The sequence below is a fragment of the Strix aluco genome, chromosome 2, assembly GCF_031877795.1.
Source record: "Strix aluco isolate bStrAlu1 chromosome 2, bStrAlu1.hap1, whole genome shotgun sequence".
Lineage (NCBI taxonomy): Eukaryota > Metazoa > Chordata > Aves > Strigiformes > Strigidae > Strix > Strix aluco.
The window spans coordinates 53,367,950-53,381,344 of record NC_133932.1 but is presented as its reverse complement, the minus strand read 5'-3'; the positions used below and the strand labels follow the sequence as shown (position 1 = coordinate 53,381,344).

Below are 13,395 nucleotides of genomic sequence, written 5' to 3'. Positions count from 1 at the left end.
AGCACTGAGTAGCCTCTTCTTTCCTCTCAAACACCAGAACTAATTACATATAAACACACAGCAATGGTGTAAAAACGAACATTTATTACAACTAAACCAATGTGACAGACAGAGGTCAAACAATTTATTTGTCACAATCACAATCCAAGCCAAGCACATACAAGTGACAGTGTAAACTTTAAAAACATGTTTCATACATATAAAATTGCTTCAGGTTTGACTTAAGGTAATTTTACTACTTCAATCTCACACACAGGGGTCATTCTGCTACCACTTCATCCGCATCTATCCCTACACCTTGCGCACCAGGGAAATGCAAACCACTGCTTTTGCGTGCCCTAGGATAAAAGCAATCCAGTATGGTTAAATCCCAGACAGGGCCTAAGCAAACAAACTCAAGACCATGAGTTCACAGGCTGCACCCTGGCACTGCCGCAGAAGCATGCAGTCCCAGCCCTGCCCCGCCCCAGCTGGCCCTCCTGCTGCCGCAAGCATTTATACCAGGATCTGGATCAGGGGACTTGCAAGCAGCAAGGCTGAGCCTTTCCTGGTGGGTTAAATTTAACCTGGATCGCATCAAGCCCACAGTCTAGCTCTCCAGATGGCTGGGTAAATGCTTACGCTAGCTCTGCGTGACTGCTTCCAGCAACAACACCAAAGCAACATTTTGTGAAAACGTGGCACTACTTACTCAAGTGAACAAGCTAAAACATTGACTCCTTGCGTGAAGTTACCAGGGAGGGAGGGGAACAGCCCAGCCACCTTCTCAGGGACCATGCAGACACAGAGCAGAACTTGGCCACTCCAAAGTGTGGCACTACCTCCTCAAAACTCAAAAGCATAGATGAATCGAATTTCCTCAGGTGAAAAATAATTACTGAAAGTCCGCTAGAAGTGTCAAAATAGTACTTGGTGTCACTTTGTGATTTGCAGTGAATCTACTATACAAGTCTAATATTTAAAAGCTCTCACTGCAAATTAGTTGGTTCAACTGTACATCACACAGGAGTTTCCTAAGGGATGTGTCACATGTTAAAGGTGTAAGTCAAGAAAAGCAGTTAAAATGACATTGACACTTAGGGTGGGTTTTTTTTTTAAAGGTACCTATACACCCATTAAAGCATAACTATAGAACACCAATAAATACAAATTAATTTGTAGAGTTTGAAAATAATAAAAAGTCCCTTTTAGAAAGCTCCTTCTTTCCCATCTTCAAAAGTATCCAATTTTCATTATGCATCTCTCTATACAGTCAGAAAAGCCTACCTCCTTTTCTGTGTTTATGTTCAGAGCAAGCTAGTATCAGATCTAAAAATAGTTTCCTTATGTGGAATTTTAACTACATGCATTCCCTTTTCAGTATAGTAACTTGCACAGTTTTGCTCAAAGTAGCTACACGTAAATACACCTTCACTCCTAGTGAGCTGATCAGTTTGCAGTTTTCTTGCAAAAAGCAGTATCACCTTAACAGTTTTTACCAGTTTGATATGCAGATCCAAACAGGATTCTTTGGTATAATGACAAATTCAGTAGTAAACAGGTATTTCCAATCTTTATGCATCAACTGAAATAAGCAGAATTATCACAAATGGTGACTAAAATGTAGATGAACAAAAGTCTTTGGTTGCATAAACACAATTTCTACACCATAACGTTTCATATTTGGAGTTGTCCATGTAGTTTCTTTTCATTTAGATATGCTATGTCATGATGATACATTTATTTCCTGAAGTCAAGATTGCTTATAAAAAACAGTACACTTATTGAAGTCAAATGCAGTTTTCCTATAAATGCAGCGAAGGGAGACACTGAGTCAATTTAAATCTAATTCCCTTTCATTTATGATTTTTGGACTTTAGTTTCTTGCTCCCTTTTCAGAGGAGTATTTTTCCTGTAGGCCTGAATGAAGCAGCTTAGCAAAACAGTAATACTGACAAACAGCATCTTACACCATTAGCTAAACATTACAATGAAGGCAGTGAACATTTACAGTATGAAACACTGAGATGTCATCAGCTGAAGTGAAGATTTATGTCAATCCAATTTCTTCAAGTACACTACGTGGGGTCTCTGCTTCCTATGGAGGGAAAATTTGAGACAGTGGTAAATGGACCCTGTGCTTCTACTGAACAGTACTATACATGAGTTAGTATGAAAGATGCTTAATTAAAAAAGAAAAGCTGAAAGACATGAAAATATAAAAGTACTGCAGATCGCAAACGTGGTATTAGCTGCACTTTTCAAAGAGCTGTTAATTAGATTGCCATGGTTCACAGGAATCGCTGGTAGATTTTATTGCCCTTAAGCATAATAAAAATAAAGCAATTCAGATGTACCAGCAGGGAAAAAAATCATAACCCAGTTAACAGAGATATGAATTGGGGAGGGATAGGGAAGCATCTTGCAATGGAGCCAGTGATTTTTGTGGTGAATTGTTTCATAGGTCTCTAAAAATCTGTTAGGGAAGAAAGAATAAATGGACGAATGGAATGGCTGATGCAACTAAGATACAGTATCCCTTACACCCTTTATTAAGAGTTGAGATTTTTTTTTTTTTTTACACCAGTCCCATTTAGTTCATAAAACCAGGTCAAGGTACCTTGGTATACCTGGTGTCAATAAACTGACTTCTACAGAAGTGGAGGAAGTACCAGGATTGGAACTGTATTATTCCACACCAGGCAAAGTTTTAGGTTAATTCTAATCTTAAAAAGCTTCCTTTAGATTAAGAACAAGTTAATACAAAATTCTGAAGGGCTTTCAGTTTTGTATTCATTATTCCTATAGCATCTGAAAAGAAATAATAGTTTAATTAGAAACATTAGGCTGTCCTTTTCCATAATTATTAACAATAACATAGTAAATAAAAAGGGATACTGTGTCCTTATAGAAACATAAACAGTTTTAGTATCCAGAGTATAAATACACTTACTTTAGCATCCTAAAACAAGACATGTCATGAAGCAGAAAAAAAGGCAGACAATAGTTAAAGCAGCAAACAAATTTGTTTTTCAACTGCTTTCTAAATATTTATTAAAAAAAAATGTCAGTAAAATACATAATTAAACACCTTAAAGCTTGAAAATAACACAAGAACATTGTCTCTATCAACCTTGACTATGCAGCACAAAATGATCACGTTTACAATCCTCATTCAGTTCATGTATAAAGGTGATGCAGTATTGAAGGAACAAGCTATCATATCTTAAAGGCAACTTCATTTGAAAGTAAGTCAGTGCTTGCAACGGGCCACCTCTGAGCACTTCCAGATGGCTTCCAAAATCCAGCAGCAAATAAAAAAATTGCAAAAAAAAAAAAGGCAAGTTAAAACTGGAAACAAGATACTCGGTGTATTAAAGATACAGTGGGGTCTTTCTCACTGATGCAGTATTTAAATACTCTTAGAACTGCAGTGACCTTGAAAAAAACAGACAGGATGGCAGGATTAAAGATTTACATGTGTATTTCAACACAAATCCCACAAAAGGAGACACTGATTGAAGAAAAGACCATGCAGCATTTTTAATAAAACCTGTCGCATTATATTCCCAGATTACTTTGCTGCATTCATTTTAGAGAACATGCATCTCCCCTATCCTCCAACTCACAGCATTTTACCCAAAAAAATCCTACATTCTTAACTACAGCAACAGAACTCCAGACTATTCTAACAGAATATAACTTCTCAAGCATTTCAGGGTCTTGAAAATATTTCTAATAAAATAACTTTTCACAGTTTTAAATTGATTAGGCAGCAGTGGACACTTACAGTTACTCAGTGGTGAAACAAGGTATTCACTAAATTACCTGAAAAAAAAGTTGCTCAGTAGCTATGAAGAAATACAGTTCACTGCTGCTACTATCTTTAGAGCAGTTTAGTATTATTGTCTCCACTGCCAATTCAAAATTGTAGGTAATTTTCAACAGGCATATACTTAAATAAAGATAAAATTTCTCCAAGCAAATCAAGGCCATTGGCTAACAATGAATTTAAAGCAATGTATTTCAAGGACATTGGCTACTTGTCCACAGACACCTCACCACTAGAACTCAGTCAGATTTTAATACTAGAGCAGTAACATTGAGGCAGACATGCCTCCTTATGTGCACATCAACAATATAATCTCAAAAGGAGCACCTAAAGGCTAATGTGTTTTGCTAGAGGAGTAATTTCATCAATTATGACTTTTAAGAAACAAATAGAATGAATTATATTAGGTTTTGTTCACGTTATTTGTTTTAGGAAGTGTCAAACATTTTATCCAATTGTTATGGAAAACATTCTGCAGTATTATACACTACCTGCTGCTCAGAATCACCCAAGGCAAACAATGCAAATTTGAAATATATCAGAACACAGATGAGGAAAAAAAGTCATTCACATGAGACAAAAGTGCATGCAATACTTTATTTCAAACATGCCAGGAAAGCTAATTCATTACCTAGTCATTTAGAAGCAAGCAGCTGTATACAGATAACAAGAAAAACAGCATCTCATTACAGCTCAATGCACAGCATTTTAAGCCAACAGGCATGAAATAATGCAGGCTAAAGCAGCATTAACCAGACATTCAAACACATTGTTAATGTCTTACAGAAAAAAGGCAAACTTGGAAATGGAAAACCACTCCTATGATCTTGTTTTCTAAGATTTCAGAATGCTGCAAATCCAATCCAAATCTTTTGTCTAATCCCCTACATCTCTCATGTTTATGTCAGTTTAACATTTGAAAGGTAGTGCATTACCACATATAGCACGTGGAATTAGCTGTCTGTGGTTAATCTCAGTAACCACCTCCTTGCTAATTGTATTTAAATAATTTTCAAAACCAGCACTGGTTTTAGGTTACAAATTATTTTCTTCTACTAGGCAAGGAGAGGATGCAATACATGCCCTCTCAGCCCACACTTTTTAACTGAAAGGTACTTATATTCATCCTCGTGGCAGTTCTCTCATAGACAAGGTAGTCTGCACTCAAAACTGGAAACGCCAGTTGAAGGAGACATATTTGAAGTATGCTGCTAATGGACTTAAAAATCTTTCCAATCCTAACCATTTGTAAAGGAATGAACTTGTTCTCTCCTTCAGTAGCAGCAATTGTTCAATTACTCAGAAGAGCGTTTTGAACATTTAAATACAAATGTGGTAACTTCAGATTGTAAATCGTTCTCTTTGCACTAATCAATTCTGCCTTCCTCCTCTTTACAAGGTTAAGTCACACTACCGTGCCAGTCTCTGAAAAGGATACTGGTATGTGCATCTTTAAGATGCAAGGTCTGTGCAGAATTGTGTGTAACATCATTTAATACTTGTGTGTATACACGTTTCAAATACTACTACTCCTTCACTAGTTTCTCCGCAAATATTAACTTCATCTACAGGTTTTAAGTGTATGTTTAAATAACACCACAACTTATTTGAAAGATAAACATAGGTCAAGTAATGTTACAGCATAGGGGTTGCAGTATATAGATGTTTAGCTCAGAAAACTCTACAGATCTTTTAAGCATAAGACTTCAAGCTTACACACAATAAAAAAGTTAAACCATATGCCAACAAGCACAAGTTTTGTTGAAATGAGACATGCGAAGAGACAACACCGTAAAACAGGGGGAAGAGGAAAGTACAACAGCAGAGAATGGTTGTGGTATTCTATTAGATTCAAGATGACTGGATTCACCAAGCTGATGATAATGTTCTGCCATGAGTAAGTCACAGGTCTATCTCCTCTGAAATTCTGCATGCATGATGAATGAAGCCATTTAGTACACTGGGACATTAAAGTATTCATGACGTGGCTACAAAAGAAATGTACATATTCTTATACATAATAGAAAGGGACAGATATGCAAGAAAACAAAAATATTATCTCACTATTGTATCTCTGACATGAAAAGGACATTTGATACAGAAATACAATACTGTATTTTTGACTACTCTAGACCTTGGCGGGGGGGGGGGGGGGGCAGGGGCGGGCAGTGGTGGCAGGGAGAACCATCATTTTACCCCCCTATACTTGCATGCTGGGTCCAACAACATACAGGACAACTTTGTAATTATTGTATTATGTAAGCTCAGCATTTCTTCTCAGCCAAAATTTGTTTCAAGCAGAGATACTCTTCCGGAGATGGACCACCCTATGTATTTGCTTCATTCTGGCCTCTTCAGTGGACATTGACTATTGGCTACTGTCACAGACAGGGCACTGGGCTAAGGGAACATTTGACATCACCTACCATATCTGCTCTGATAAACATACATTGGTAACAGGCCGCTAGAACACGGTTGTGAGCAGCACCATGCCAGGGCAGTACTTGCATTACTTCCAACAAAAATTATCTATCAAAGAGTGCCTGTTGAAAAAATGGTAGGTATCTGAGTCACCTCTCACAGCAGGTAGTTTTCTTTGCTTCTGAATTATGTCACTGAACTTAGTACCCTTACATTACTAACATGAACATTAGTATAACAATTTGTTGAAAGATGAGTTAGAAAGCAAGCAATACTCAATTTTTTGTATTAAAATCAGTGCCTTGAAGACAGATGAGGACATTTTTAAAGGAGTAATAGCAGTTTAGGAGTATCAGCCCCACATATGCCCATTACACATCTTCTGGGAGGAAAAAAGGCACACAACACAACTCTCCACATTTCAGTCACTATCTTTCATGATGTACCAATTAAAGTTTTCAATCTATTTTAGTATACCAGCCCCCAAAACTACAGAAGCCTTACAACAGAACTGAGAAAGTTCCCATGACTTCCAAACTTAATTTCCTCTGTGTCATCTCAGTTTATTCACACATTCAAGCTTGTATATTTTTAATTCTAATCTCCAATTACAAAAAAGCACAAAAATATCCTAGAAGCTTTACAGGATTTATACGGCTTTTGTGTATCAGTAATCTGAACATTATTCCATAGTAGTTAAAATTATTCTGAACAAGCCAACTACAAATCCGGTAGTTGTCAAAGTAATAGCACCTATAGCTCAGTGACAGTTACAATTAAGTTGTATGAAGTCTGCTGTGATTTTTGGTAAAACTCAAAAGAATTTGGTATGTAATAGAGAATTACAAATGTGAATTTTAACTCTTAAAACCTCTCTTACTGCTTAAGTCAAGTGTTATTAAAAACAAAATGCTGACACATACTCCTAACTGGAAAAGGCACTGCACAATGGCAGTATACAGTACTAGCCCCAAGGAGTAGGAGCTTTGACTAAAAAGAAAATATTAGCTCTAGAACTGGTGGAGCCTCCAAAAAAATTCCCAGAGAGGTACTTATGGGAAACTTCTGCTTTACTTACACCGCTGGTATGACACAGATTCATGAAGACAACTGAAAATCAGGCGTATTGTGACAATCTCAAATGCCCAATTTTTACAGTTTCAGATTTTCAGTTTCTACCTGGAACATATATGCACACATGTGACTGATTCTCCTCCTCCTTGAAAAAAAACCTCATTTCTTCCAGTGTTTCTCCCTTGGAAACCTGGAGCCTCCAAAGTTGGTGTCTTCACTGAAATGCCTGTCAAATCTTGTAACAGATTTCTCCTTAATTTTATAATAGCTCTCTGGACAGAAAGAAGAATGAGAGCAGCTCATTTTCTAGCACTTTTATGAGGCTGATTACCATTCACCGTTGTGTTCAAAGATTATCCCAGGCTGCACACATTCTTTAGCACACTCTTTGTCCTGGAAGCACTGACCGTGTTCCCTTACACACAACTGGTACCAACAAATGAGGACATGGAAGTGTTCATTTCACGTTTATCCACTTGTTACCTTCCAGTATTTTCCAAACTTCTACTCTTGCCCACACTCCCAGGCTATTCCCTGCCTTGTTCATATTTTCAATGGTTTATAACTTGAAGAATTATTTGTCTTAGATGAGAAAATCCTGGTACACAAAATTAAGGTGATTGATTCAAACTACTGTTATGGGATTAGTGTCTCATCTTGACAGAAACTTATTAGCTACTGATAAAGCAAGATAGATTGTCAGATAACAATAGGAAGAAAGGGGTTATTTCGCTCCTGGCAGCTTTTTAGCTTACAGAACATGTAAACACCACCTGCAACTAGACTAGCAATAAACTGACATTGTAGAGGTGAATCTAAAAGATTAAATGGAAGACAACAGTAACTGAGATAACGAAGCGGTAATACAGCAGTATTGTGAGATGGAACACCCTGCACTTTCAGTGAGACCTCTGTACCCCACTGAGGATGTCCAAGACCATCATGCACAGCGGGTCTGCACTGTGGGCAGCCTGACAAGCAACAGAAAGGAAAATGAAGTTTTGACAAATTATTTGTCATCACAGAACTACAGTATATCACAAGCTCCAACTATGATTTGCTACATTTTTTACTGTGTTTCCTGCCATATTGTCTCCAGAGAAGTTGGCCTGCTGGTCTGAATACCAGAAAAGACAATTTGGGGGAAATGACAGATGTCAACTTCTACAAGTTGGTATCTAGAGTACCTTGCCTTCCTTCTGTGCAACTCTGCAGACCTCAAACATCTGAGCCTGTGAAGCATGTCCTTACAATAGCTAGCTATCTTGATCTAATGAGTTTATAAATTAGTTGATCCAGCACCTAGGGAAGAGGCAATGGTATCCTTACAGCACAGTACGATGGCAAACTAACATGAAATACTACCTCTGAAAAATCTTCACTTCCTTAAAAATGTGGATGATAACTGTTTATCTGAATTTTAACACATAGGGCTGACATCCTAGTTTTGCCAAAGCAGTTAATAGCTCTACAATACAAACTGCACACTGCAATTCCACAATGTTTTAAAGTTACTAGAATCCATCCTTCTCAAACTGACATCTGTGTTTACAAGTCATTTTAAAAAAACTAATAATACTCTCTGAAATTGTCAGCCTGAGTCATTAGAGATTTTCAAATTAGAAAAATGGTAGAGTTGATTTGAGTCAACTATTTAGCCAGCCCAGCCCAACTGACATTTGTGTCAGCCAACTTTGTCATGACCCAACCTAATTAAAAATCATAATCAAACTAAAATTAGAAGGTATTTCATTTAATCCAGTCCCCCAAACAGCATACCTGTAACATTCCTGAGAGGTATTTGATCTGTTAAAAGGCACCCAGCGATGGGAACTTTGTAATGCCCCCCAGGCAATCTATTTAAATGCTTCATTATCATCACCACTGGAAAATTTGCTTAACATCTACTTTGAAATTACTTTCTTGCTGCAATTTAAGCTACTTTATGTCTGCAGTGGACAAGAAAACAGTCTATTTCCTCAGGCAAGAGAGAGACAAGAAATTATTTATGCCTACACCAAACTGACTCAAGTTCAGCATTTTGCAGCGCTGCAGTGGCACACCTTTTTCAGGGAAAGTTTGCTTAGGTTTTTGTTTTAACTCTTTCCCATCAAAACCAGCACAAAGCCTATGAAGGCAAGCCATGTTAAACTGTAAGCAAAAATTACAACTGCTGCCTTTGATGAAGGCTTGTCTTTTTTTCCCCCCAGTCTCTAAACAAACCCCAAGCTAGAACAACAGACAAGATGCAGGACCACAGAATGCACAGCAGCTTGGCAACAATTCTACAGAAACAGGCTATGGGGAAAAGAGAGGTGGGATGAGGGTTTGTTTAGAAACATGAAGTTCTTACAGTAGGAAGAGATTAACATTTAACAAGCACTTCTTCAGCAATGCTTCAGAAGCAATTACTTTTACACTCCTGAATCCTTATTAGGAAATATTTCTAATGAAAGACTGCTTTAGGAAATTGCTGCTGTTCACTTGCCTTTTCAGGGATTTCAAAACAGTAGAGTATCTATTTCCCAATCTTTGGTTAGCTAACTATTCAGATACTCCAATTACAGAATTATTGAGAAAAATTTACTTCACTTTCAAAGGAGAGCAAAGCATTTTCTGAGAACTTAGAAACACCCACAAAGTCTTGGACATGTTCAGAGACAAACATTAACTATGATGCTGCTCAAAAACAAAGAACAATCCTACATCATTGTCAACTCTAAGTCAAGATCTTGTCTGCAGCTTCCTATACAGAGGAGACAAAAAAAGAAATTTTCAAGATTGGTGCAAATTAATCAACATAATACTCCACAAGAGTCTGAAATAGCAACGGTCATCATGCAAGTGTTATTCATCAAAACATCCTAGCACATGCACATACTTCGGCTCTAAAACATCACCTCAACAGACCAGAGCAGAAGGATATGACATAAGATCAGCCAGTGGCCTTCCTGCCTCCCTCTCCAACAGCAGAAGTAAAAATATCAGTGGAAACTTCATGTACTGTAACTGGATAATAGTGGGTGCTTCCTGCTTCTTAGTTGCTATTCTGATCTGCTGGATCAGAGGTGATAATCGCTCCAGGAGGCAGTGCTTTATACCTGCCAATCAGTTGCTTAGCAGTGAGCTATGAAGAACTGACAGCCTAATTTTTAAGTGTAAGGATGGTTCAGCATCCACTGGAGGCTCCACTTCCCCACCACAAAAACGCAAATGCTTTAAGCAAGTACTACAGCTGAATACTTCGTATCTGAAGCTACAGCCAAAATTATTACAAATCACCAAGTTCTCTATCAGATAATCCCACAGTGTCTGTATGTTTGGCAGCTTGCCAAACTACGCACATAAGTATTCATTAATGTTTTCTTCCATTTTATTCCAGCACTGCAGCTCCAAGTTTGCATTACTTATTCCCCTCTGCTTAAGGAACCATTTCTTAAACTGCAGGGCTGTAGCTTTGAAGGGATGACCAGAATATACTGCTGTAACAAGCCATGTCACATCCAATATCATTCAGCTTCCATGGCAATGGCATTTAAGCATTCCCCTTCCTTCCTGTTCCTGCAGCACTTTGCCTTCTTATAGTTGTTTGGACAAATGTTTGCAGGGCCAAGTTGTAAATACAGAAAAGCTGCTGACTATATGTTTTTAGAAATGAGCAATTTAAATTGGATCAGTTTAAATGGATCTGAAATCCAGTTCTAGAATGGTCATATAAATAGCTTCTCTGGCACAAAGGAAAGAGAGAAGGAAAGAACAGCTGAAAACTCCGTACATCAATACTGCTGCTGAAGCTCCTTGCCACATTCCTCAGGCCAACAGCAGGGGTGCAGTGTAAGACAGGTAAATTAGAACTTACCTAACTAAGCTGGCTGGCTTGGGGGCTCACAGCAGACAGGAGTCAAGACAAGATACATGGGCAACACTGACTTTTTAGAACACTTACACTGTGAGTTGTTAAAAATAAAAATTTAAGTTATACAATTAGCTTTATCAGAAGTCCTGGCTGCAACCAGAAGCAGCTGCCTTTTACTTCCCTTTTCAATGACACTGATTTCCTCCTCCTGGCAGTGCCCTCATGCTTCCCTTCATATTCTTAGATTTTAGCTAACAGGCTAGGAGCCACATAATCACAGAGCAAGTGTGCCTCCAGAAAGGTGGCAGCAGGAATGAATCCAGCCTTCTCAACAAGAGTCATGGTCAGCATGGTTTTAGGTGACGAGGAAACAGCACCCTGACTCAAGACCACAACTTTACCACCTGTAAACTGCTCTTGATAGGAAGCGCAAGTTCTATTTAGTAGAACTTCAGTGTACAGTAAAAAAACTTCACCCTGTCTAGTTGTATACCACTTAAGTCTTTCAACATTATACAAGACTTACCTTAAATTTAACCAAGTTCTGTATGGAATAGACTACTTCTGAATATGTGGCTTATTATACTTGCCATATAGCACGAAAAGAACTCAACACCCTAGTTTACAAGCCAATCTCTCTGAAACAGCCATCAAAAAACCAAATTCTACCCATTTAGTGCCTGTTTATGCTTGATAGAGTAACACTGATTAAGTAATTTGAAGGAGTATAACCTATCAGTTAAGTATCAGGTTAATCCAAGCACAGAAGCTATACAAGTCAAAATCTGCCCCTTGCCCAAAGGCAACCTTCTTCACCTCAGGAGACCTTTCTTTACCACAGACGATCTTCATTCCTATATACAAGCTGCAGTTCCTTCCTGCAGACAAACTATCCCCATCTCTTATCATGTGCAACCATTTATCTGTCCCTCTCCACTCACCCCAGCAGATGCCATCCCTGTTTCTCCATATTCTGTAGAGTCATGACAACCATATAAATTAAGCTCTGTACACAGCCAGTATTCCTCCACTCCTTCCAGGGATGGTACAGGCCAGGAAGAAGCATCCCATGGGCATCTGACAATGCCACTCCGCTTAAAGTAATGGGGACAAAGCACATTTCTTCAACTAAAACTGTGCCCATACATAAAATTCATCAGGGACATACTGTAGACAAGTAAACTGGAGTCACACAGAATTCTCTAAGCCTGAGCTTGCATGTTCCAGAATTGGTCTTTGTAGCCATTTAAGACAACAAAAAAGATTAAGACTCCTAAGTGAAAGCTCTATGCTTGGCATAGGTCCCAGACAATATTAATACTTTTAAAAGTTTTAATCACACGGAAACTTTTACAGTTGCAGTATTAATACTAACCTCACCATGAGAATCACACTCTTCATACATGAACTTGTTATCATGAAGAGGAGAGAAAAAGCAATAAACATGGGGAAAAAAAAATGTGGAAAAAAAAATCAAGCTTGAGCATTTATGTTTTCTTATCACTGTTTTAGAATATGTCCAAACTCACATAAACTCTATGTTGAACAAATGACTTGTTGGCTGCCCTAAATCTACAGACAGGTTATTAGCTACTCTCCACTCCTCAACGCAGATCAACAGCTGCATCATACACTAGGTAACTTTTAAATGGTAAAAACACCCGTACACCAAGAGTGAATTTGATTTTTAACGTGTCACAAAATACTTTTGTCTATTATAATAATTTTCTTTTGTCTGGAAACTAAACCCTGGTATTTATAAAGCTGCATATGAAATTAGATCTATTACCGCCGTTCCACATTACAAAAGCCAATTTGTTTACTGAACTACTTGTTATCATGATATCAAATAAGCAGAGGACTAATTAAGTTTTCTCCAGCTGATAATTTTGATATGTGTTTTAAACTTGCCTTATGTAAAATAAAATCTTACCTTTATTAGTGGGACTGCCACAATGTATTCCACTTACGCTTTGGACAAAAATATGTTGCAATGCACTATATATGCAAATAAGCTTTGTTCTGTCATGCAGCATCCGGCACTTGATATACAGTCAATTGCAGCAGCACCCAGTCTTTTTAGGGCCCATTTTCTTTGCACAGCAGATGTAAACAGCTCATTTTCCAGTAAATACACATTTACATGGGTTGATTGTAAGTAAACAAAGCCAAACATCTGTTTAGTTATTAGTTTTGGTATCCATTTCTCTAACTTGCATTATCCCACTTAATT

At 37.8% G+C, this 13,395-nt stretch overlaps 1 protein-coding gene across 6 annotated transcripts in view; it reads right to left on the bottom strand.

Moving 5' to 3' along the window:
* Positions 1-64: 64 nt before the first annotated feature.
* Positions 65-13,395, bottom strand: part of AP1S2 (adaptor related protein complex 1 subunit sigma 2) — a 32,588-nt gene continuing 19,257 nt past the window's right edge. For 2 of the 6 annotated variants that reach the window (XR_012621950.1, XM_074814746.1), the window contains one exon: positions 65-2,077. Coding sequence is in view for 2 of the 6 variants with exons in the window: in XM_074814746.1 (XP_074670847.1) it covers positions 2,030-2,077 (48 nt within the window). In the remaining 4 variants the exon portion in view is untranslated. Of the gene's footprint in view, positions 2,078-4,394; positions 5,800-12,537; positions 12,571-13,095; positions 13,134-13,395 lie in introns of those variants that run through there. The other 4 variants (XR_012621951.1, XM_074814747.1, XR_012621953.1 and 1 more) reach the window with 3 other exon arrangements.